We start from the raw sequence: 25,217 nt of genomic DNA on the forward strand, positions 1-25,217 counted from the left end.
ACACATTTTTGCAATAAAAAAATTATTTGCAAAACAAACTTATTTGCGCTTGTCATAAATCTTTTCTTGATATTCTAAGTTTTTGTTTGTGACTCAAAGTTTTGCTTGTGATTCTCACATGACGTCGTGGGCAGGGCCTAAAATCACAAAAGATTTATGATGTGTGCAAATAAAAGTTTGTTTGGCAAATAACTTTAACTTTAAGTTCACGAGACAAAAATTAGTTATTAAAAGATTTTTAAACAAAACAATTTGTTTAAAAAAAGGAAGTAATTACAATTCCAAAAGTTTTGATTACAATTTTATTTTACTTAACTGAGGTTAGTTTTATTTTTTTATTGAATAATTGGGGGGGGAAAAAAATATAACTTCAGACTCTGCGAACCAGACCCTAAAGTCTGGATTGAGTTGTTTTCCCCTTTATTAATGACACTTTTATTACATACATTATATCTATCAGGTTAATTCATGGTGAGAATATTTTTAATTCTAAATGAATATCCTTGTTAGACTTTAATTTAAGTGTTATTCTTAAATAAGATACATCAAGACACATTTACATAAAGCCAGAATAAATACCGCAGAAATGATACGACGTTCAACTTCTTGCAGTAAAGGAAATTAGAAGACATATATTCATTATGGAGTTGATAGGTTTTGGACAGGCGATGTGCCCCTATTGCACATGTGTCAAACTCAAGGCCCGCGGGCCACATGTGGCCCGCCATGACATTTTATGTGCCCTGCCCCCCAGCGTTTTATTGAATTGACTGCAAACTACATCTCCCATAATGCATTCCGATTGTTACCAGCCAACATTACGGCTTCTCGCCACTAGAGAGCAGCAGAGTCACCTGCTTATTAATTTTCCCAGCGAATAAAACTGAGACATTGACAAGCTAACATCAAAATATCCAAGAAAAGAAACATCGATTTACAAGTAAGACTGTGAATGAAGATGTGTGAGTTGGTGTCAGGGCGGCAGGTCGCGCTAGACTTTTTTTGTTATCCGTTATCTTGACCGACAATATAAAAAAAATTGTTCATGTGCTATTTTTATCCATGAAATTACAATCATATTAACATCGGCTATTTAGTCGCATTTTATGCAGTTTTGTTATTCACCGTGAATCCAGATCCCATCATAAATTAAGCAAATAAATGCATCTACATTTTTCTCCGTAGCGACAAAAACCACTGACCCCAATGACTTTTAACAAATTAAATTAAGCGACTTCACTTAAATTAGAAACGGACAGATGTTACGTCTGCAGCTCCTCCAGAACTCCGCTCTCCTGGGTAATGTGAACCCTGAAGGCTCCATTTGTTAAATCCGCTGGATGAGTTACTTCCAGGGTTTTTAATTCTTCGCAGCAGCGTAGCCGCCTCCGCAGTGGTTGAGCAGCGGACTGCACATGTTACAGTCTAATTAACTTCTGCGTCGTCATTTATTTCCTCAAGATAAATTACCGGCTCCTCAAATGGATTAATACAACGTTGCATTCTCTTTAGTTTTCTCTGGTCTGACTTGAATTTAACGCGCCATTTCAACCAAAGGTTTTGAATGCGCTTCCTAACCAGACCGTTATTTACCAATATGAGGTGTTGTTTAATTTATTTTCATACATTTATGTTAAGGATGCCCAAGTCTAGTTTTCCAGAGCTAACATCTGAAACTTTAGATGCGTTCCTTCTCAAACACACCTGGATCATTTACTGATTATAAGCCTCTACAGAACTGAGTTGCTGCTGATGAGGGAAGTCAACCTTTTGTCTGGGGTGTTTTAGCAGGGATGCATCTAAAGTTGCAGTCTGGAGGACTGGACCTGGACACTCCTGATTTGTACCGTCTATGTGGCCCGTTGAGGGCCAATATGCTGAAGTGGCCCTCAGGGAAATTGAGTTTGACACCCCGGCCCTTTTGCATAAGCAATACTGAAGAATGACTGCTATCATTAAAGATACAGGGAAGAAGCTTTTAGTTATCTTGCTTTGCTAGCAAAGTCGTTAGCTAGCAGCTAGCTAATAGCACAACAACAACAGCCTAATGTCTGTATAATAAAAATACTGAATCAATAGATAAGAACAGTTTCTCCTCACCTGGCTGTCTCCTCCCCTCAGTAGTTCTTCAGAGAAAGGCAGACGCAGAGGCCTGTCAGTGTCTGTTGTATTTCATTACCTCTCTGCTTAAAACGCTTAGACTCTGAGCTGAAGCAGAAATGATACTTCAACGTTTTCCATCATCTGACAAGCAGCAAGTCTACTCCACTTTATTCACCAAAAACTGTTCTGTAATCTGGAACGTTCGCTACGTTGAGCTCCAGTTAGCCGCCTCATCTCACTGCGCGAGAGGCAATTGCGTCGTGCGTCACGGGCAAAAGGTCAAAGGTAACAAGGTGACCGGAGGGCTAAAAACCCCAACACAAAACCAAGTAATTTTAGTACATGTTATTATATGTCAGAAGAAGGCTTAGGAAATAATTATACCAAAATAAAAATTTGACCATAAGGGCACTTGGGGGCAAGGAGGAAAAGGGGCAGGTGCTCAAGCCCCCCTAGTCTCCCCTTCTGCAAGTGCCTGTAGAAGCCCCTTGTTTGGTTCTGGTTGTGAATGCAGAGCAGAACAGAACCTGAGGTCTGGAAAGTTGATACAACAGCAGCAGATATTTAATGTATTTGTACATATTTAATGTAATGAACTACTTTTGTTTATTTACAGGTTGAAGTAAAGGTTTTATTCTCTTAGTTTTCTTTTTCTATGCTTCTTGGTGGATAAATGTTTTTAATTCTTGAAAGAACCTAGATCAATAGGAGTTGGAGTTGAATGCCTATGACTTTGGCTACTTAACCAATCATTTTCCATCCAGTCTATCTGTGTGTTCTGAAAGTGTGGGAAGTGGATGACAAATCACTCTACTCAAAATTTCACAAGATTAGTAAAGACTGAATTTAGTTCTAGTTGTGTCTTGTTTGTCAAAAATATTTATGAAATCTTTGGATCAGTAAAATGTAATCATTTATTTACTTATTAAAAACTTTTAGATTTAACAAACTTAAAAAAGACAAATTCAAAGGAATTAATTTGCTTTTTGGATTAAATGCTTTTATTGCTATTCCATTTGTTAGATTGTTTCAGGCCAGAAATGCTGGAAATAACTGATTTCTTCAGCATTTCTTCAACTTGGTTTTTTGCAGCTTTTAAATGTGTTCTTTCTACTACACATCTGATTCAGAGAAATGAATTAAGTCAGCTTTTTATCTTGTTCAGCAGATGAATGGTTAATATAAATCAAGGTACACCTGGTTTGCTGAAGCAACAGGTAGGATTGTGGTCAGATTTACCTTGTATAACCATTTTCTAGTCACACTAGCAACGCTGACTACTTTTTTGCAACATATTACATTCACCCATATTTGTCATGATGGGTTCTAGCCTGTTTACCTACATGCAAGAACACAGTAAGAGAAGCAATATGAAAACAACAATGTTTATTTAAGGGAAAGAGGAGGTGGAGATCAGGGAGAACAGTCCTGGAGTCTGGGAAGCGGGAAACAGTCGTCGAACTGTTAATGAGAGGAAAGGTGTGAACACTGGACAGATCCAAGGAAATATTTCAGAGATGTTTCAGAGGGCTCTTATTTGAAGGCGGAGGTATATTATCTGTGGCGTCAGCCACAGATAATAATTGTTTATTCAATAGCTGAACTCAACCTGCTTATTGCTACGTAACTACCCATCCTCCTGATCCACAGCTCATGATTTAAGTTTTCTTAAAGAACCAGTACTTAGAAATACTGGGTTACTTCAATATTTTAACATATGAAGTCAAGGCAGAGCAGAACCAGAACAAGGAGACCTGAAAGATCTGGAAGGTAGAAACAACAGCAGATCTTTAATGTATTATGGTGCTATATGTTGTGGAAAAAAAAATTTCCAAGCACTGTTAGATGAAATCACTTAGTCAGGTTTATTTGTATATTGTGCACAATACATAGAGCTTGTAAGACAATCAATAATGAAGAAGTTCCTAATGAAAAGCTCCCCCAAGCAGAGTCAGCACATGAGTTTTATACCAGGGATAAGGAATCCAAAACATGGGAAACTCTGACTCCCATGCAGCTGCAGGAAAACAACTTCCAATCTTGTGTGTGTAGCCAATACCGGTTCTTTTGGTCAGAGTTCATAAGCAGTTAATATAAGATAATCAGCCTGTAGCCCATTTCCTGCACACGCCTGTGCACGGTGGCTCTGGATGTTTCTACTCCAGACTCAGTTCACTGCTTCCTCAGGTCCCCCAAGGTCTGGAATCGTTCCTTCTCCACACTCTTCCCAGGGTCCGGTCACCTCTTCTCGCTGTACAGCGTTTTCACAATATGCAATTTTTTTAGAAGGACCTGTATATATTCAGAAGAAATTATGCTAATTACTCCACAGATTTATTCCTGACCTATCTGCCTTTTCTTAATGTGTGTTATATAATAAATCTTTGAGGCTGATAATCATATGATTAAATTAGACACAGGTGGACTTGTACAGGATTTTATTTAATCTGATAATAGAAAAGTGTTTGAATAAAATGCACAGATTTTATTCACAGATATGCAGATTTTTTTTTTTACAATATTTTTTTCCTACCTCTTTTTTACCTTAAGAAAACTAAAAAAACAAAATTGAAAAAAAAAATCCTGACACAAAGTTCATGCATGAAAGGGTTAAAATACACTGAAAGTTGTTATTGTGATATGACAAAATGTGAAAAGGTTCAAAGGAGTATACATTAGTTTACATTTTTCAAGGCTCCTTATATTATGCAAATATTCTCATTTAACATTTGCTGAAGAGATGAATCCTTGATGTGCTAATGCTGACATTTAGTGTCTTATTTCTAGGAATACAGTTTACTCTGTAATAAGAGCAGACTTTGCTGTGAGTGTGCTGACAGCCTTTGTAACAAAATGTGAATCTGAATTGCTTTGCATTTTGCTGTAGCCCAACCAAACTGATCCTGGAATCAGAGTTACATGTTTCTTTGTGCACTCTCGCCTTCTGGGTGCAGCTTTTTAAAGGCAAATTCTTCTACTGTGATGGGCTAAATGTCAGCAATATTACCAACAAAACCGAATGTCTGGAGGCGGGTTATCACTGGATACGACGGAAATACAACTTTGACAACCTTGGACAGGTTTGTCACACCTCCACACATCTTTGCTTTGACACCTGCAAGTGGAAAACTGATGGCACTGATTTCCATTCCCCTCACTCATCCAGGCACTGATGTCGCTCTTCGTGCTGTCATGTAAGGACGGCTGGGTGAGCATTATGTACGACGGCCTGGACGCTGTTGGAGTGGACCAGCAGGTGAGGAACATTGATTGATTCAGAGGTTTTCAGAGGTTTTTGATAGTTAATCTTTTTTTTTAGTCTTTCACTCCTTTTAATCTGAGTGTTTGACTGAAGAGATGCAGAAATGTTTCAGAAGAAATCTGAAGAAGTGTGAGGGGAAAAAGTAAAATACAAATACATGTGACAGTGCTGGCAGTTTCACTGCCAAGTCAGGACTTCTTGTTTACACTTCACCAACCTCCTCCTCTCCTCTGCTCCCCACTTTACTCACTCCTTTGTCCTCCTGTTCAATCGAACTCCTCTCCTTTCTTCTCTTACTCTCTGCGTATCTTTTTACAGCCGAAAAGAAACAATAACCCCTGGATGCTGCTGTTCTTCATCTCGTTCCTCCTCATTGTGAGCTTTTTCGTGCTCAACATGTTCGTGGGTGTGGTGGTGGAAAACTTTCACAAGTGTCGGCAGCAGCAGGAGGAGGAGGAAGCCAAGCTGAGGGAGGAGAAACGACAGAAGCGGCTAGAGAAAAGGAGGAGAAGTGAGAAAGCATTAGGGTGGTGGGTGCGGATGGACACATGATGCAACAGATAGAAGGAAGTATTGATACTGACACCAAAACATCCTGCATTAAACTTGATCCTAGTGGCAGATTCTGCTTTTCTTTAGTGCCCACATGTTTTTCTCAATTTTTTTTAAATCCAAGTTACGACATGTTATGTGAATTAAACATATAATTTCAAATATAACTTAGTACATACATACTATTAAAATGTTTTAATATAAAGATCTGAAAAGTATGTGTGGCTTTCTCTGTTATGTCTACCAGCTTCACATTTTTCATCTGCCAACGGCACAAACTGTATCAGATTGGATAGGCAGCATCTGTGTGCTTTATTTTTTTATGGTTGCCCCAGATTCACATGTAGAATTTAGATCAGGACTTTGACTAGGCCATTTAAACTTGGAAATATGATGTTGTGCTTTTTACAAAGGAGGGTGTGATGGACTTGTTGTTTTCAGGAGACATCACTTTCCTACACTTTTGACCTTTAAAACTTAATTTAATGGATATCTAGTGTTCTGTGTGCAAAACCTTTTTATTTCTCTACACACTAATTGCTACATTTATTACACTCAGAACTGACACACACTCATCTTAATTAATTTATTTATTCTCTCCCCCCCCTGGGCTGCACAGTGGCACAGTTGGTAGAGCTGTTGCCTTGCAGCAAGAAGGTTCTGGGTTCGATTCCCGGCCCCGGTCTTTCTGTATGGAGTTTGCATGTTCTCCCTGTGCATGGTGGGTTTTCTCCAGGTACTCCGGTTTCCTCCCACAGTCCAAAAACATGACTGTCAGGTTAATTGGCCTCTCCAAATTGCCCCTAGGTGTGAGTGTGTGTGTGCATGGTTGTGTGTCCTGTGTGTCTCTGTGTTGCCCTGCGACAGACTGGCGACCTGTCCAGGGTGACCCCGCCTCTCGCCTGGAACATTAGCTGGAGAGGCACCAGCAACCCTCCCGACCCCACTGAGGGACAAGGGTGTAAGAAAATGGATGGATGGATGGATGGATGGATGGATGGATGGATGGATGGATGGATATTCTCCCCCTCACCACCACATTGGTGACTCACTCTGTCCACTCTGCAGTGTAATCTGTAGTAGTGCCTTCCTTTCAGTCAGTGAACTGTCTGGCAGCAGATAGCAAGGGGTTTCTGCCCAAAGACACCTTGAGGTGTCACAAAGAATGTGTGTGTGTGATGGATAGGATTAAATTCCTGAGGAGGCACTTTTAGTAGGCACACTCACACGGGCAGCGGAGTGCCACTTGGCACCCGTTTCATTAGTGACTTCATATCCCATATAATATTTTTCTTCCAGAAGCATTTTAATGTCTGTGTGCGTGTGTGTGTGTGTGTGTGTGTGTGTGTGTGTGTGTGTGTGTGTGTGTGTGTGTGTGTGTGTGTGTGTGTGTGTGTGTGTGTGTGTGTGTGTGAGAGACAGGAGCCCTGGAGAAACCATATTACGCTGACTACTCCCCACTGCGGAGATCCATACACACAGTGTGCACCAGCCACTACCTGGATCTCTTCATCACCATCATCATCTTCACAAACCTCCTAACTATGAGCATGGAGCACTACAACCAACCTCAGGTAGTCATGGCAACTCCTACCTCTATCTGTCCTGGAACCATAGTAATGAAGTACAGGTACAGCAGAGCCACATTGTTTTTTCTTCTTTACAGTGTTGCTTTTTCTGTGTCTGCAGTACTTGGAGGAGATCCTGAAGTACTGCAATTATGTCTTTACTCTTGTATTTGTTATTGAGGCAATTCTGAAGCTTATCGCTTTTGGCCTGCGACGATTTTTCAAAGAGAGGTACTCACAAAGACATAGTTCAGGATTAGTGATGTGGGCTTCTGCTGAAAGGTTGTAAACAGTTAGCATCTTTCCTGCAGTAGATAACTTGATTGTCCAGGTGGCCCTTTGTGATTGGTCTGAAACGATCTTTACAGATCCTCATAAATATGTGTATGTACATTGATATTAAGATGATAAAAACTTTACCAAAAAAATATAAGAAAAGATGTGTGATGTTTTATTCGCATTCTTTATGAAATAAAAATAATGCCACTACTAAAATATTCATACCTTTTTCATACACACATATAGAGAAACTCCCTTCAAAGATAAAATAAATTCTCTATTTTTGGTTTAGCTTAAACAAGTAGTATTTATTGTGTTCATTATATTTCCTGATGCCACTGACTATATGGGTAAAAAGTGTATTTTAATAGTAAAGTATTGTTAGTACATGGCCACAGTTTATGTCTCGGTTACATGAAGATGTTTGATTAAGTAACATCACAACATTTTCCAAACTTTTTCACTTAGCAGGCTAGACTACACTAAGTCATATTCAATAAATTAAAATATTCTAAAAAAGTTAATTTATTTCATTAAATCCATCACTTATCCATTAATTGTACATGGGATGTTTTCATGCCCTTGTAATAATAAAAACACTGAGTTTTTATTATTACTTAGAAACTGTGGAGTACTCATAACTTTCACAAATTTAGAACACACTTAGAAAGTCCAGGGAATACTTACTTATACTTATTTAGCAACCCAGAATAGGGATTAGAACTTGGAACCCAGAAAAACTATGCTAGCAACTACTTTTTAGACTCCTATTCTTCCAACCCAGAAAAGGAATTAGACCTGAGGATACTTACATTTACTTATCTACCAACCCTGAACAGGAGTATCTAGTTTATTTACTTTGGATCAACATTATTAGCTTTATCTTATTTTGCTCTTTCATTTAGTTTGCTATTTTTGTTTAAATTTCCTTTTAATTCCTGTAAATCACTTTATAATGCCTTGTTGCTGAAAATGTGCTATATAAATAAAATTACCTTTACCTTTCACCTATGATCATTTTTCTATTATAGATCATGAAAACATAGAATCTTAGATTAGAAATTATATCAAACCAATAAAAAATAATACAGAAATGTGGACTTGATAAACAGTCGGTTTAATGCCTGCTTACAGGTTGTTATTTTTAATATGTACTTTTAACCTGACAAATGAGCCTCAACAGAATGCATATTTGAATACTTTTAATATTACTGTATATCCATACATCTTAGCAAAGTAATGTGTCAATTTGCATTATTTAACTAAGTATGACCACAAAGTTAGAAAACATACATTTTGTTTTAGTAATGTTTTTATGTTGCTACTTACCAAGTCGTCTATCAGTCTCTTCCCTCTGTCAGCCTGTTTCTGTCTTTTCTTCCTCTGCTTCATTTTTGCTGTTTAACATTTGTTGCTACAGTTACAGTTAATACATGTAACTTTATCTTTTGGCTTTCCATACTGAATCATCTAAGGAACTTATTCTACTTAGCATGATTACTGCAGCACACTTTAGCTAGACTAGGCAGTTGGAGAAAGGATAGGGAGAAAACACATCAAGAGATGTGTTTTGGCATGATAATTGTTTAAAGGTTCATTAAAAAGCATTTTTGTAAACTGTCATGAACTTTTGATGTCCAGCTTTGGTTCTGGCCTATCTTTGGCAAGTTGTTAACTTTAGCTCCTGTGACTCAGGTATTTTCTACTGCAGGTAATATATGAAGTGCTTTTAACCTTTAAACAGAACCTCACTTAAAAAATCCCAACATGTCCTTTTCAGGGTGTAACGTTTTATGTTTTAATGGTGGAACTAAATGCACTGTTGTGATTAGATGGAACCAGCTGGACTTAGCCATCGTGTTGTTGTCTATAATGGGAATCACGCTGGAGGAAATAGACCTGAGTGCGTCCCTCCCCATCAATCCCACAATCATTCGAATCATGAGGGTCCTCAGGATAACAAGAGGTAATACACTCATTTACTGGAACAGAAAGAGATACACACACATACACACATACACACACAGTGATGCGCAGTGTGACTGCCAGATGCTGACATGTTGTGATATTTTAGTGCTGAAGCTGCTGAAGATGGCCACAGGGATGAGAGCTTTGTTGGACACAGTGATGCAAGCTCTGCCTCAGGTAAGAATCAGGCCTGATGCTGTGGAGTGAAAGCAGCTCAACTGGTGTCCAGAACTGATGATTTATTGTTGCAGTTTGAGGGCCACTCTGCAGTGACCACTGTCTGCGTGTTTACAAACACCACTGATTCCTTCAGTCAGCTGGTGTTAAACCTGCATCACCAACAGAGCACTATGAATTCAAGTTTTTAAATATCAGAACAGAATTTTTATTTAAGGGCATCACTATGCCTCAAACCACAATATTTCCAGTATATTCAAACATTCAAAACAAATAACACAAAATCATTCCTAAATGAACTGGTAAAAAATAGGCCTTCAAAGTCAATATATAGTTTCACTAACACTGGAATAAAAATCAAAGACTTTCAGTTTATAGCGACATAAACTGGGTTTAACTCATTAATTTCTACAATCTTATGAACATAAAAACACAATTCTTAAAGAAATATCCATGCTTTGGGTATCACTAAACAAATCAAAGAAAAAAGACTTTCAAAATCTACAATTCAACATGCCTGAAATAATGTGGAATTCTAGTATTAACAGGGTTTTAAAATGTGAACTATTAATGGTTTTCAAGAGTCCAAGTGGCACTTACTTTATTAGATGCAGATGAAGGCACCGTCCAACATGGAAAAAGAAAAGACAATACAACAGGGGTCCCCAAACTTTTTCCTGTGAGGGCCACATAACTTTTCCCTTTGCTGGTGGTTGGCCGGAGTCAGTTTGTAACAGAAAAAGTGTTACGATTGCAGGAGTGCCTAAATGTAAAAATTTATTGTTTTCCAGAAAGCACAATCAAATGACCGTCTCTGGGTTCTTCACAGAAAAAAAATCCAGAAAATAACTATTTACTAAATAAATACTGTATTTTCCGGACTATAAGCCGCATCGGACTATAAACCACAGATATCTCTACGGCTCCAGGTTTCCCAAAGTGATGCAGCAGCAGCAGAGGGGGGAGGACACCCAAACTTTGAGTCATAACAGGTCAATTGAATATCACATTCATTACGGTTGAAAAAGAAAAGTTGCCAAGTTTAGATTTAACTGAACTGATTACGGTAGTTTCCGAACGGTAATTGTAACAGTAAAATGCTGATCCTTTGTGTCTGCTACTAGCATGTGGGTGCTTCCTTCTTCTTCTTCTTCAGATTTCAAAGGCAGCTTGCATCCATTATTGTTGCACTACTGCCATCTACTGGATCCTAATATCTATACCTCAAATTATCATAATGATCCCAGTATTATTTAAAAAAAAGAAAAATCTTCTTTTTCCCCCTTAATGCTATTTAACTGATCAACATTCTCAAATTTCAATTCCCTATTAAAACCTAATTCCGTTTTAATGGGCGCGTTCTATTATTTCCAATTTTGACTTCCTGCTAAAGAGCCCCCTGGAGGTTGAAGAAAATCCACATATAAGCCACATGGTTCAAAGCTTAGGAAAATGTAGCAGCTTATAGTCCGGAAAATACGATATATGAAAAAAAAATCTAAATGCTCTCTGGTATTGTTCAGGGGGCCGGACCAAATGTGGAGGCGGGGCGAATCCGGCCCGCGGGCCGTAGTTTGGGGACCCCTGCAATACAATTTAGATCCTAATTGATATGGAAACATAAATATTTCAAAGAAAAGGACAACTAACCTGAATGAGATGCCACTCAAAGTCCATCAGGTTTTTGATGAGGGTAGAAACCTGAACATTGACTGTCACTTTTTCTTTTGAATGGTCTTTCCTGTCTTTGGAAACCATCTTCCCATGACGGGCTTTTGTGCCCCTTTCTGGGTTAATCCCAATGAAGCGACTAAAAAACAAAATCAAAATGGGAAAATTCCTGAGAATATAAATAGTGTGGCATTCTGAAGACAGCTGGTACAATATATAAATAAAGCTGTTTTTAATTATGTAAAGAGAAAACATCACCACCTTCGTCAAATGTTAGAAGGTAGAAGATGTAGAAGATGGACAACGATGTCCTGTCTGGAATGTTAGCTGGACCCTCTCAAAGACAATGTGAGAGAGATATATAGACACCCTTCTGTCAAATTTTAATCGGAGTTTGATGGATTAATTGATATTAATTGATATCAAACCCCCCACATCCGGTAACCTGATACCCCCTGCCCCCAAACATATGCCATATATATCATATGATGGGAACTTTGTGACCTCCTGACCTCCCTGGCACCCTTCTGTCAAATTTTAATCAGAGTTTGATGTGAATAAATAAATATAAATGAATAAATAAATATACTATATTCTAAACCATGTTGAATTTGATTAGGAAAATTGTAACTAATGGTTTTAAGTAAGTTTTAAGTAATACCAGCAAATAAATATGAATATTAAATAATATGCAGTTAGTCAAATAATTCAATATACTGACTAATGCTGAATAATCTCTCTTGACAGAGTTTTGTCATGCTAAATTTGATTTTAATCACCCCAAATTTCTTTTCTAAAGAAAAAAAAATTCAGAACATACTTTCAAAAAGTGGCATTGTTTCAATCCTCCCTTTCGTGGGTTGAGTAGCCTGGAGTGTTATGGCCAGGCTAAGAGAATTTTTAATTACAAGAATGCAGTCTTATTAGCAGAATAAAGATGCAATTTTACCAGAACATCTTAGGATACAAGAAGTCATTTTAAGGAGGAAAAAACTTATTTACCTTGATCTGTCGAAACCAGCTCAGTAAACATGAACCGCAACACGTTTGTTGTGGTTCAGAAGACGGACATTGCCACCACAACTGGACAGGTAAGCATTGATGCAAGAATATAACTTCACAACAGCATCCATCCATCCATTTTCTTACACTGTTATCCCACTGGGGTCAGGATGGGTGCTGGTGCCTATCTCCAACTGTCAATGGGTGAGAGGCGGGGTACACCACAACATCTTATCCAATTAACACATTTCACTCCCTGAATAATGAGGTTAGAAAACTGGCAGGAATCAAATATCTTTAACATATGAGGCATGTCTGATTGGCGGCTGTCTCTACTGATAGTTCTGTAGCAACAAAGCTTATTTGATCCAACAAACTACAGCACTTATGAAACTATGCCACACATTCACTTGCCTAAGACCCAGGGACTTATTGACATCACAAGTTATATTTTTATTATCTCTGACCAGCACAATTGGATTCATAACTTAATATAATTCTATTTCCTAATCATGTGACTGCTTACAATTTGCATGTGAGTTTACTATAAATAGAAAATATAAATACATCAAATATTATAACTAAAAACATTAAAGAGACTGACTTACAGAAAAATAGCTGACCAAATACACCTGGCCCTTCAAAGCAACACTTTCCTACTGGCCATCTCGGACTAGACACTTGGTGGTCTCTCCATCCTCATGTTTTGATCCTCTCTAGGAGCTGGAGGAATTGCTCTGTTCAGTCATTTCTACAAGTGCTGTCCTGCTTCAGCTGAACTCTGCTGGTCATATTAGAAAAGGGAATTAGGAGAACATCAATTTAAGTTCGTAACTTGTCGACCGTAGCAGCAGCTGCATGGCTAAATGTCCATTATCGCACCAAAGGCTGTTTAAGAGTTTCCAACAGACTGGCACTACTGCAAATTGACCTCATCCTCATCGGCCACGTGTGACCTCTCCAGCACAAGATCGCCACATCCGGCTCGTCCAATATGGGGCCTTAATATTTTTGTTCAGTGCATAATTTGGAATAAAACTAAATACAAGACTTAAACACACTAATACTAATTTTAAAAAAAGGACAGAAACAAAAAATAAAATAAAAAAGTGAACGTTAATGTTTTCACTTCATGAGACAAAAATGAGCGACTAATTAAAAACAGGGTTTTTTTAAACTTTTTTTTTCTCTAGCTCTCGGTGAAGGCGGACACTTTTTTCCTCTGCTTCCCTCCAAACTCATTCTCACCCTGCTTGCTCTGTTTTTGTGTTGCTTTTTTGGAGCCTTTCTTTGCATATCCTCCGGATCTACAAATGATGGAATTGATAAAGTGGTCTCTCAATGCAACTGATCACATTTTCTCAACAAGAAGACTGGGCATGGGACACACTTGTCCTGCCGGAACACCCCCGGAGGGATACATCCTGGATTTATTTGGATTCATGATAACAGGACTTCTGCTGTTTGGAGTTGGCAAATTATGATGGATTGGGCCAACTAGTGAACACTCAGACTGTCATGCTGCAAGACAGAGGCACAAGTTGGATACGATTCTTTCGCAGGCAAACTTTGGATGCTAAAACTCACTAGCAGGATGGAATCTTTCTTGGAGAAGTTGCTAGTTCCAGCCCTGTAGGAACGACCACGCTGATTTGGATGATTGGAATTAACAGAGATTTACCGGTTGAGACGCCCTACCGTCAACAAACATTACAACAGAACAAAACAGCAAATGGAAATTTAAGTCTGCCTGATCGGATCTAAAGAGAATTTTCTGAATCTGGCTCCGTTGTGTCAGCCTCGACTTGCTGGCTATCTTGAATCTCCTGGACTTTATGTAAGCAAACTTCTCCTTCTCACACCTCCTGAAGTCACCTGTGAGATCTTATAGCTGAACTCTCAAGGACTTGCTCTTAGATAATACCACATTATCAGAGACTTTTTGGGAGAACAGGCTGTAATGAGACATGGGCTAATCTGCAAGACAAACACACTCCCTGACCTCAACATCTTTGCCAGCATATCTTTGTAATGTTGCTATATGTGCTATTTTTTCCCTGACTTGTCATTTCTTGCCCTGTCTGTTTGTCTGTCTGTCTAGTTTATTATTACTTTTAGAAATTGTGGAGCATAAATATTTAGTTTATTCAGAGGTATACGGTTATAAACCTTATACCTGTGATATCCACAGGTTATAAACTGTGGATGTTCCAGGTGAAACACTAGCTACACTGCTGATCAGCACAACAGGATAAAACTATGTACACCCTTACAGCTTCCATAGCTTTTAAGAGTAAAAGTAAACGTGTAATCCACTTGATTTACGGTTCATCAGCAAATCAACTGCTGACTAATAAAGCCTCCTCCATTTATTAATACTCGTCTCTGGAGTGTACAGATGTGGCTTAAGACAAAGGGAATCCTGAAAAACTCAATCTTATAAATGCAACTGCTGTGAAAGGTTATAAGGGTTCCTTCCTTCCTTCCTTCCTTCCTTCCTTCCTTCCTTCCTTCCTTCCTTCCTTCCTTCCTTCCTTCCTTCCTTCCTTCCTTCCTTCCTTCCTTACTTCCTTAGGGGGTTAGTAGGGAGATTTCCCTCTCCCCAGTTACTTGGGCGCCACCTCCTCTGGGGAAACTCCAAGGTGTTCCAAGGCCAGCCAAGAAACATAGTCCCTCCATTGTGTGTCCATTGTGTGACCTGGGTCCATTCAGTGTGACCTGGGTCCCATACCTCCGGAGAACCCCCCAGAGTGCTCCCCAAGAGATATGGTGGAATGCCTTCTCCAAGTCCACATGTCCACATGTAGACTGGTTGGGCAAACTCCCACGCACCCTCCAGTACCCTGCTGAGGGTGTAGAGCCGGTCCAGTGTTCCACGACCAGGACAAAAATCACACTTCTCTTCCTGAATCCATAGTTCGACTATCTGAGGAACTATGGATCGTTCCATAGCTCGTCTCTATGCAGGTATTCCAACTCATCAGTGAGGCTCAGTAGTGCATGTCATTTTATCCACGATCCCTTCCTGCCTGCTCACGCGCAACAATTTCTTTGAAGTACCTCATTGCTGTGAGGGATCAGTCCCTGCTCTTTACTGAGGTGTCCGAGTATCTTCCCCCCCCCCGCTTCATCTGTCAGTTTTTCTATTACTTGATTAAACATTTCCACGCCTCCTCTGATTAGGAACAAGCAAGTTTGAAGTTCATCAGGGCTGGATCCAGGTTCTGACTGTGCATTTATGTTTTCATTAAAATGAAATCTGACTCTACTCCAGGTGTTTTTGATGGCTCCTGTTGGCTTTTAAAGAAGTCCTAAGCGTCAGCTGAAAAAGTCTTAGCGGCATTCTGCTTTATTTCTATATTTGTTGGCATGTTTGCATCTTTCTCTTCTCTTGATGTTTGCTGTTCATGTCTCACTTTTTGTGTGTCATATACCTTATATATCTGTTTGTGCGTGTCATCTGTCCGTATATAGGTGGGGAATCTGGGTCTGCTCTTCATGTTGCTGTTCTTCATCTATGCAGCTCTGGGAGTTGAGCTCTTTGGAAAACTGGGTTAGTGTGTGTGTGTGTGTGTGTGTGTGTGTGTGTGTGTGTGTGTGTGTGTGTGTGTGTGTGCGCGCGCGTGCGTGCGTGCGTGCGTGTGTGTGTGTGCGTGCGTGTGTGTGCGTGTGCGTGTGCATGTGTGTGTGCGAGTGTGTGCGTGAATTTGTCTGTGAGTGCACGTGAGTGTGTGCATGCATATAAAGCCGGTGTTGAATCGATAATGAGTGTGCCTCATCTGGCACTGGTGTCATTTCTTTGGATTGCATAACAAGAACACATTTTTGTTGACTTGCAAACTTTAATTATGACAATCAGAGCTCCAATCTACAAAAAACTAATTTTCTTCTCCCTCCTTTCTCCACTTTCCCACATTTATCACCTGTAATGCTTTTTTCATCCTCTTTTAGAGTGTTCAGACGAGAACCCTTGTGAGGGTCTTAGTCGGCACGCCACCTTTGACAACTTTGGCATGGCTTTCCTCACACTCTTCAGGGTTTCCACTGGAGACAACTGGAATGGGATTATGAAGGTTAGATCTGTTTTGCCCCTTTAAGGATTTAGGATAAAACGAAGAGTGCATAATTTGTACCCTTGCACATTTCTGAAAGTGAGGCAGGCGGTGTATTACGCAGAGAGCACATCACTGTTTTTATGACAGAATAGGAGTTGCTGACATTAAAGCATGGATAACTCCTCTGTGACAGACACACACTGGAGATCATGTTCAGTTCTACATCTCCCCCTGTTGGAGAAGGCTTGTAGCATGTCACTGTTCTTTAATATCTGTTTATCTATTGTTCAAATTCATCTCAACTTAGAATATTGTAAAGATTTTATTTATTTTAGTAAAATAATCTAAAATGTAAAACTCCTATGTTGACTGACTCACACCAACAAATTTCAGGCGCTTACATCAGTTAATTCTGATCATCATCTGAAAACAAAAATCCAAAATCTGCTTAAAATATGACAATATGAAAATATGAAAGTTAAAATATGACATAGGTCTCGGTCTCACACAATAATAGGGATGGTTGGAGATTTGAAAGTCAAAGACAAAACCCACTAGGAGAATACACCATAAAAAGGTGGTTGTTACAGAAGTGGGCTTTTTGAAGAGTGCTATGTCAAAATCTATTAATGGAAAGTTGATTGAAAAAAACAATGTGGTAGAAAAAGGTCCAAAATTATAGCTGCAGTCTTGAGACGATTGTGAAGCAGTGCTGTAAGAGTTTAAGAGAGAATTGTGCAACAATAGGTTTGGTTTGGCTGTAGAATTAACTATTAAGTGCCAAACACAGTTATCAACAAACTCTCTTTGTTGTTAACACAGTCCTGCCAAAGAGGATATTAGTTAATATTAAAATTACCAAGGTAACTTCCTAGTGATCAGGAATTAATAGTAAAATGTTCTCTCTTTGCTAATAACTTTGATAATACTTGCCTTGTGGGTTGTGGTGTTACAGAAAAATAAATGGAGTGAATTTACACACTGAGGTTTAGCAATTAGCAACCCCTGCATAATATGTATAGAATACACGAGAAACCCTCTTAAGTCCCACATGTACCTCTAAGTACCATTAATACCACTTTTAATGTGCTTATGATCACTGTAACGTGCCACAAGCACAGCAGAATTGATGTAATCTTAGCATTAGCAGAGCTTTAGAACTATTAACTGAGATAATTGAGACACAATTCAACCTATGCATAAGGGCGTTTTTTTATGCGGGCTAGTGAGAGGAAAGGAAGAAAAACACCAATAAAATTGTGTTTTTCTTCACTTCACACCTTTCTGGAGTAAAGTGACTCTTTAATGTACCATTTGATTGGACTGGTGAATGCAAGCAGCACACTGAGCTGGAGATACAGACAACACTGAGATACAGTCTTGTCTCAGATTAGTAGACGAGAAGTCTCTCTGTTGATGTAATTATAGGCACAATTTCTTCTTATAGAATCTATTATTTTTTCAGATTTTTTTTTACAGGAGACGAGACAAACCAGGTTCAGAGTTTTGGCTGGCTATGCAAGCAACAGACTGTAATTAACTTTGAATCCAAGGTTTCTTCGAAGATGCTGTCCTTTACTCAGCCAGTGAGGTCAAGAGTCATAGGCATGTCCTCTGCTGGCCAGAGGTTGCTGCAAGGAAAGAGGAAGAAATATAGCTCTGTTCATGTTTTATATCTCTATAACAAATAGGGATTCCTGTTGTCACTCATCCTACCTTGGAGTTGTCATAAAAGTGGGTTAATGATGTGCATTCTGGGATTTTGAGTTTTTAGCAGTCTCTTTGGTTCTCTGTAGCCCTTTTTGCACTGGAGAGTCTGGCCTGGTCCAACCCAGCTCCGTTCGACCCAGTCCCATTGGTCGTATAGCCCTGGTCGTTTTGAATTGAGCCACTTAAATCGAATTCTTGCTGAAGCTACCGAGGCGATCTCCCCAGCGACCGCAGAACAGTTTCTTTCTTGGGTCTCCCGTCCAGCTCCTACTATATGCACTTGTCAGCAAGTAAGCTGAGGGAAACATTTACCACAGCTTTACATTAAACCAAAAAAAAAAATCTCATTGGAGTGTGGTCTCTGAGCTGGACTCGTGGCCAGCTGAAATACCGCTGCAGCTTGCGAGATTTTGATGTCAGATGCGAAAATCCCGTCGTTTACAGCCTTACCGACTTCAATTGTAGAAATGTTATTTCAGTGATTCTTGATAATAAAGACAAAACAGATCCTACGAATAAAGCAAAAAATTTTAATAAAATATACACAAAATATAATTTTTTCAAATATCTGACTAAACTAACCTGGGTCATGTGAGCACAACAATGTATATTTTCCTGGTGTTTGCTGAATATTTTTTTATTTTAAACATTGTAGTCAGTGGATGATGCCTGTAAAAGCCCTTGTCCAGGAGCAGAACTCAATACATTATAATAGTTTAAAACAATTAAAGAAATACTAAAATTATATATTATCACAATTAAGTATAAGTAGTCATATAAATAATTATAAAAGTATCAATAAATTGAATTAAAAATCATTTTTATATATTTTCCAACTCCATTGAAATTTGTCCCTAGTTTTGTCAACACCGTCAGAAATGATAAGAATGTAAAAAAAATCAGGCATTATTGGGGGCACCAGAACTTCTGAGGACCCCATGACCACTTCCTTCCTTTTCCTCTGCTAAGAGGGCGAGTTAGCTCTGGTTAGCTTATGTTATTCTTTAGTTTTTCCTTCTTTTTGTTCCTAAGTTGCTCGTCACAACCATGATGTGTCAACACCATAACTGACAATTTAAAAAACTTTGATGAAATTTTGTGAAATAAAAGCTTAATTTTAGTATAATGTAAAGATTAAGGAAACGGGGATCTTGTTCACGAATGAGGGAAGAAGGGAGCGGGAGATCGACAGGCGGATTGGGGCAGCGTCTGCCGTGAAGCGGGCGCTGTACCGGTCCGTCGTGGTGAAGAGAGAGCTGAGCCAAAAAGCGAAGCTCTCGATTTACCGGTCGATCTACGTTCCCACCCTCATCTATGGTCATGAGCTTTGGGTCATGACCGAAAGAACGAGATCACGGGTACAAGCGGCCGAAATGGGTTTCCTCCGCAGGGTGGCTGGGCTCTCCCTTAGAGATAGGGTGAGAAGCTCGGTCATCAGGGAGGGACACAGAGTAGAGCCACTGCTCCTCCACGCTGAGAGGAGCCAGTTGAGGCTCGGGCATCTGGTCAGGATGCCTCCTGGACGCCTCCCTGGTGAGGTGTTCCGGGCACGTCCCACCGGGAGGAGGCCTCGGGGAAGACCCAGGACACGCTGGAGGGACTATGTCTCTCGGCTGGCCTGGGAACGCCTTGGGATTCCCCCGGAGGAGCTGGAAGAAGTGGCTGGGGAGAGGGAAGTCTGGGCCTCCCTTCTGAAGCTGCTGCCCCCGCGACCCGAACCCGGATAAGCGGAAGAAAATGGATGGAAATGGATGGATGGATGGATGGATGGATGTAAAGATTTCATGGACCTGATGAACTAGAACATGTCCTCCTTCAGAATAACATCATATACATTTAGGTAGTTTTGTATTTTGTCAACTCCGTCAGATGTCAACTCCATCAGAGATTTTGTGACTCTTTCAGTAAAATTGTTGACAAATCTCACTTAAATGTGCAATTAATTCATTTTAATCTATTTTACAAAAATTGCATTACTTCACATGTATCAAGTTTTTCTTTTTACTCACTAGTTTGTCACCTACATCTGTGTCAACTACATCAGATGGGCTTTTTGTTGTTTCTTGTTTTAAATTTAAAAAAAATTTGTTTCTTGAGAAGCATTTGTCTATAAAACTTAGTAAAACATCACTAATAGGGTCATTAAAAAATTATCTATTTTCGTCAGATGGTGATGACAAAGTTCTGGGTCAGGTCAATTAAAAATGTAATTTTTAAAAAAATTTTGCAACTGGGAGCCTGTACCTTAGCATCTTTACATTTCCAAAACAGTATTTGTCATATTTGCATACATAAGGTTGAGAAATAATTTTTTAAAAAATGGGGAAAATTAAAACCCATTTTGTCCCTATTCTCAAGTATCACTGATTTACATTTAGCATTAAAATATTTGGCGGAAGAGCCGATTGTAATCCCAGTCAGTGTAACAGAGCAGAGATTCATCATTCAGATCAACATCAAAACCCTGAGATTATGTTCAACTGATGCAGACCAGGAATTTGAGATATTCATTCTCGATACCGCAGATAAATGGCTCATAATTTAGGTGCAAACATAAAATTTTATAATTTATATCTAGACTATAGTGGGACCACAGTGAGTGTATTTTTTTTAACTGCGGAAAAAGTTGCATTTTTATCTGTTTGATGTGGTGGCATGATGTGGATTGTTCGTTCAGCTTGTTTAAAATTATTTTTAACCAAAAGAAAATAAAAATACAATTGAATATTCTGTCACTATTATCATTTAAAAACTTACGGGTAAGAATAGATTATGACGGCAATATTTTGACACCACATGTTAAAATAACAGACGTTCATCTAACCCGGAAATCTGGAAGACGATTCGTCTTTGTCCCGCCCCCGCAACCCATGCACCAATCAACGGCTAACTCCCAACCAGCCGGGTCTGGAACCGCAGCTCTTATGATCAGTAGGGGGGCCATGACAGAAAGTAATTGAGAAACACTGCTCTAGGTGTGTTGAAGCAAGCTGCATAAAATCAAGCTCCTCTGCCTTCTTTCTATCTAGAAACAACCTATCAGAGCCAGGAAGAGGGTCATACTGCTGTCAATCATCCCTCTGTGTGGTGCTGCCTATCCTCTTGTCCATTCCTTTCTCTCCGCTACACTGCAGCTAGCACAGCCTACCATGGACAATCAGGCTAGTTATCCGCACCAGTGATGACAGATAAACAGTTTTCCCGCAACAATAAGTTGTTTCTCCACGAGTAGCACATTGAGCAGCAAGTACATAAGTATGACTGACAGCGCTGAGATCCTCCTCCTTGCTCTGATTGATTTCTGGTCAGGGCATCTCAGGAGCAGTCATTTCTTCATAATCTTTTCACAGATTATGTGTTTCATAACATAATGTCACAGCATGGTGACAGTTTTATCAATTATGTAAAAAGAAAAAAAAAGTTACGCATTGCACTTTTAAAGCAACCTGGGCTTCATTAACACCTCGGTGACCTCCTTTATGCCACGCTGAGTTGATTCAGTAAGACAGTTCAAAACAAATATTACATGCAAATATTTGGGCATACTTTTCATTAGGTTAACATTGCTGTATTAAAAATAAATATTTTTTCGGTTTTGTGTATTATTTGTTCAAATATATCAACATGTTTAATTAATTTATATAACATGAGCTTACTATTTTGAATTACTAAAATGAATGTCTCGATCTATTTTTTATTGAGATGGACCTCCGTTTGTTTCATTATCTTCTCCTACTTTCTCGCCTCCTTGTTCAGGACACACTGCGAGAGTGTCGCCCAAACGATCGCCACTGCCTCAACTATCTGCCCTTGATCTCCCCTGTCTACTTTGTTACCTTTGTCCTCACGGCCCAGTTCGTTTTGGTCAACGTGGTGGTCGCTGTTCTGATGAAGCACCTGGAAGAAAGCAACAAGGAGGCTCAGATGGAGGAGATGGAGGAGAGGAGAGAGATGGAGGAGAGGAAAGAGAAGGAGAGGGAGGAGGTGGCCCAGCGCCTCAGCTGCACATTGGAGGTGGAGATGAACATGGACACACCTGTCCAGGTAACATCCATGTTCCCTGGAAGTAGTTGGTGAAAGACATTGGAGGTGGTAGTTACAGTGACAGAGGCATTGATCTCATCGGCCAGGTACAAATGGAAGACAAGGAGTGTTCCCATGGAAACCTGAGGCGAATGGGACGAATGCTGTCTCTCCCCAACGACACTTGCGTCCCGCCTCTCAGATTGTCCTCTTACACTCCCATTGGCCATGAGTCCGTTTTCAGCTACAGCTACTCAGGTAACTAGTTTTTTTTTATGGCAGCCTTAATTGTGAAAGAACATTTAGAGGCCTCCAGCCACTACAAGGACTGCTTCCAAGATTATTGCTTTTGTAAACAGCTTAGATGTAATGTTGTGTAATAGGAAAGACCATCATTGCTGCTGTAAAAAGGTATTTAAGAGATGTTTAAGATTCATGACACAATATTCATATTTATTCTATCTAAATTAATATTTTATTAAATACATTTCAGAAACCTGGGGTGATTTTGTGTTTTGATTATTTAATAATAACAATATTAATAATAATCTTTATTGTCATTATAAAACCATGCAATGGTTTAAATAGATTATAACAAAATTAATGAAAATACTGCTACAGGGTATTAAATGCCCTTATGGCTACCAGGTATAAACTGTTATTCAGTCCGTTTGTTGTTGCTTTAATGCTCCTGTATCTGCAGCCAGATGGCAGCAGCTGGAACAAATTGTGACTGGGGTGTGAGGAGTCTTTTAAAATATTCTTGGCTTTCCTGAGGCAGATGGACCTGTGGAAATGTTCAAGAGAAGGTAGAGAGCAGCCCATGGTCTTCTCAGCAGATTTTATGATTCTCTGGAGAGTCTTCCTCTGTGCTGCTGTGCAGCTGGGGAACCACACACAGAGACGATAGCAGATGATGCTTTCAATAGAGCATCGCTAGAAGGACACCAGCAGTTTTTGAGAAATATTGTTCCTCATGAGGACTCTCAGGAAATAGAGTCTCTGCTAGGCCTTCTTTGCCAGTTCAGCTGTGTTTACATCCCAGGCCAGGTTATCCATTATGTGAACTCCCAGGAAACTAACGTTTGACACCCTCTCCACAGACTCTCCGCAGATGCTTAGTGGTTCAATGTCTCTTTTAATTCTCCTAAAATCCACTATGATCTCTGTGATATCTTCACTTCCAGGAAGTAGAGTCACTCTCAGCAGTTGTCTTTAACTTCTTTATTCAGTCTTGAACACAACCTACACACTACAGGTGCTAGCTCAATCTGCCTTAGCCTTTCTTGCTTGACTCTGCGTCTATCTTCTCACTGCTCCCTCTAGTGGTCTGGGAGGTAATCCAACTAAACCTAAATGAGGAACTAACTCACACAGGACGAAAAATTGGATTTTTGACAGCTATTGACACCTTGTTCTGCCATGAGCATGGAGATTGAGGGCTTTCAGCAAGAGGTTTTTGTCAGAGTCGAACACTGCCAAAAATGGTCAAAAAGCTGTGTGTCCGTGTTCCCCTATCACCCTCCTCCCCTTGTGCCTAGCAGAGGTTTTCGTATTTAAATGAAGTTGCTGATTGCCATGCAAATGCAAATCAACTGTTGAGCACCGCCTATTGACTCTTATTCATTTTGTAGCTAATCCTTTTTACCTTCTGTTCACCATAAAGAAGTATGTTTGGAGAAAGAATATTAAAACAATCTGTCTTATCCATTAAAATATATGTTACATGTGTGTTAGGAGCACTGAAAAACTTAGTTTTGGTTGAATTGATGATATAAAAGAAGAATATGCATGATTACATACAATAGACTTTTGTGAAACGTGATCTTACTTTGACATTCCTCCTATCTGAAGATTTATCTTGTGATGGGAGGAATTGCACAACTTAATCAAAAATAATAATAAAAAACATGTTCCAGAGTGGGAGATTGTACATAAAGTATTTTTGTGAATAATATTCAAACTAATGTTAATGTTCACTGATTGCTTTAAAGACCCAGAGTCATGCTATATTGGAGTGGTAGTGGTCATTCCACATCACAATACAGGACTTAAGAAACTACAGATGATTAAACTAAAAAGGAGACAGCTCAAAGTAGAATTGAGTAAATAAACATATATACATCTAAAAATATTTTAGCAATTAATTATAATAAAAATAAAATATACTGTCACATAACTTTTGAAAACAACTTTTAGAATGTATTTTTTTTCTGTCAACTTTCATTTAACACTCCAGTCCAGTTGGTGGCAGTAATGAGCTTTTATAGTCGGTCAAGCAGCCGCCATTAAACTCCAGAGGAAGATTTACACTGGTGGTAACGAGTGCTAACTGCTACACCCAACATGAACAAAAATGTCCATGCGTTGTGTGAAATGGTAGAAAAAGTCCTATTTCACGGAGTTACCTTTTCAGTATCGTTTTGATATTTAGCAATGATCCGGCGGAAAACAACAGATGACACCGCGGCGGTCCAACAAGACCGAACTCACGGTAAGAAAGCTTTTATAAATAACACGTGGAGCGAGACCAGTTGCTTTGTTTGTTTCTTACAGAAAGCGGTCTGTCGTTTTCTTAATGCCGAAACAGGTGTAGGGTGAGATTTGGTATTGTAATCTCTATTACATGTGATGTTCTGAACTCTTAAAAATACTCTCATCTTCTTTGATTTTTTCAGACCTGAAAAATGGCCAAGCAGAAACAGCCAGACCTCAGACCACGAGGAGCTCTGAGTCCACCAGGAAGAAGAGAGATTCAGTAAGTTATGATTTCACATTTAGTGGATAGTGAACACTCGCATATTTGTATGCGAGGAAAACTGATCTTCCCCTTATTTTATTTATTTT

General features: G+C 39.3%; 1 protein-coding gene across 3 annotated transcripts in view; it reads left to right on the forward strand.

The window, feature by feature from the left end:
• LOC103463029 (voltage-dependent T-type calcium channel subunit alpha-1H-like) overlaps positions 1 to 25,217 on the forward strand; it is a 235,023-nt gene that overhangs the window by 193,376 nt on the left and 16,430 nt on the right. Inside the window, exons 23-35 of one of the 3 annotated variants that reach the window (XR_014085974.1) lie at positions 5,058 to 5,183; positions 5,270 to 5,359; positions 5,684 to 5,876; positions 7,340 to 7,491; positions 7,607 to 7,716; positions 9,597 to 9,730; positions 9,839 to 9,909; positions 16,057 to 16,135; positions 16,534 to 16,655; positions 22,104 to 22,391; positions 22,478 to 22,628; positions 24,805 to 24,864; positions 25,049 to 25,128. Coding sequence is in view for 2 of the 3 variants with exons in the window: in XM_081603078.1 (XP_081459204.1) it covers positions 5,058 to 5,183; positions 5,270 to 5,359; positions 5,684 to 5,876; positions 7,340 to 7,491; positions 7,607 to 7,716; positions 9,597 to 9,730; positions 9,839 to 9,909; positions 16,057 to 16,135; positions 16,534 to 16,655; positions 22,104 to 22,391; positions 22,478 to 22,628 (1,516 nt within the window). In the remaining variant the exon portion in view is untranslated. The remainder of the gene's footprint in view (positions 1 to 5,057; positions 5,184 to 5,269; positions 5,360 to 5,683; positions 5,877 to 7,339; positions 7,492 to 7,606; positions 7,717 to 9,596; positions 9,731 to 9,838; positions 9,910 to 16,056; positions 16,136 to 16,533; positions 16,656 to 22,103; positions 22,392 to 22,477; positions 22,629 to 24,804; positions 24,865 to 25,048; positions 25,129 to 25,217) is intronic. The other 2 variants (XM_081603078.1, XM_081603359.1) reach the window with 2 other exon arrangements.

The sequence above is a fragment of the Poecilia reticulata genome, chromosome 1 (genome assembly GCF_904066995.2).
Source record: "Poecilia reticulata chromosome 1, P_reticulata-male-v2, whole genome shotgun sequence".
Classification (NCBI taxonomy): domain Eukaryota; kingdom Metazoa; phylum Chordata; class Actinopteri; order Cyprinodontiformes; family Poeciliidae; genus Poecilia; species Poecilia reticulata.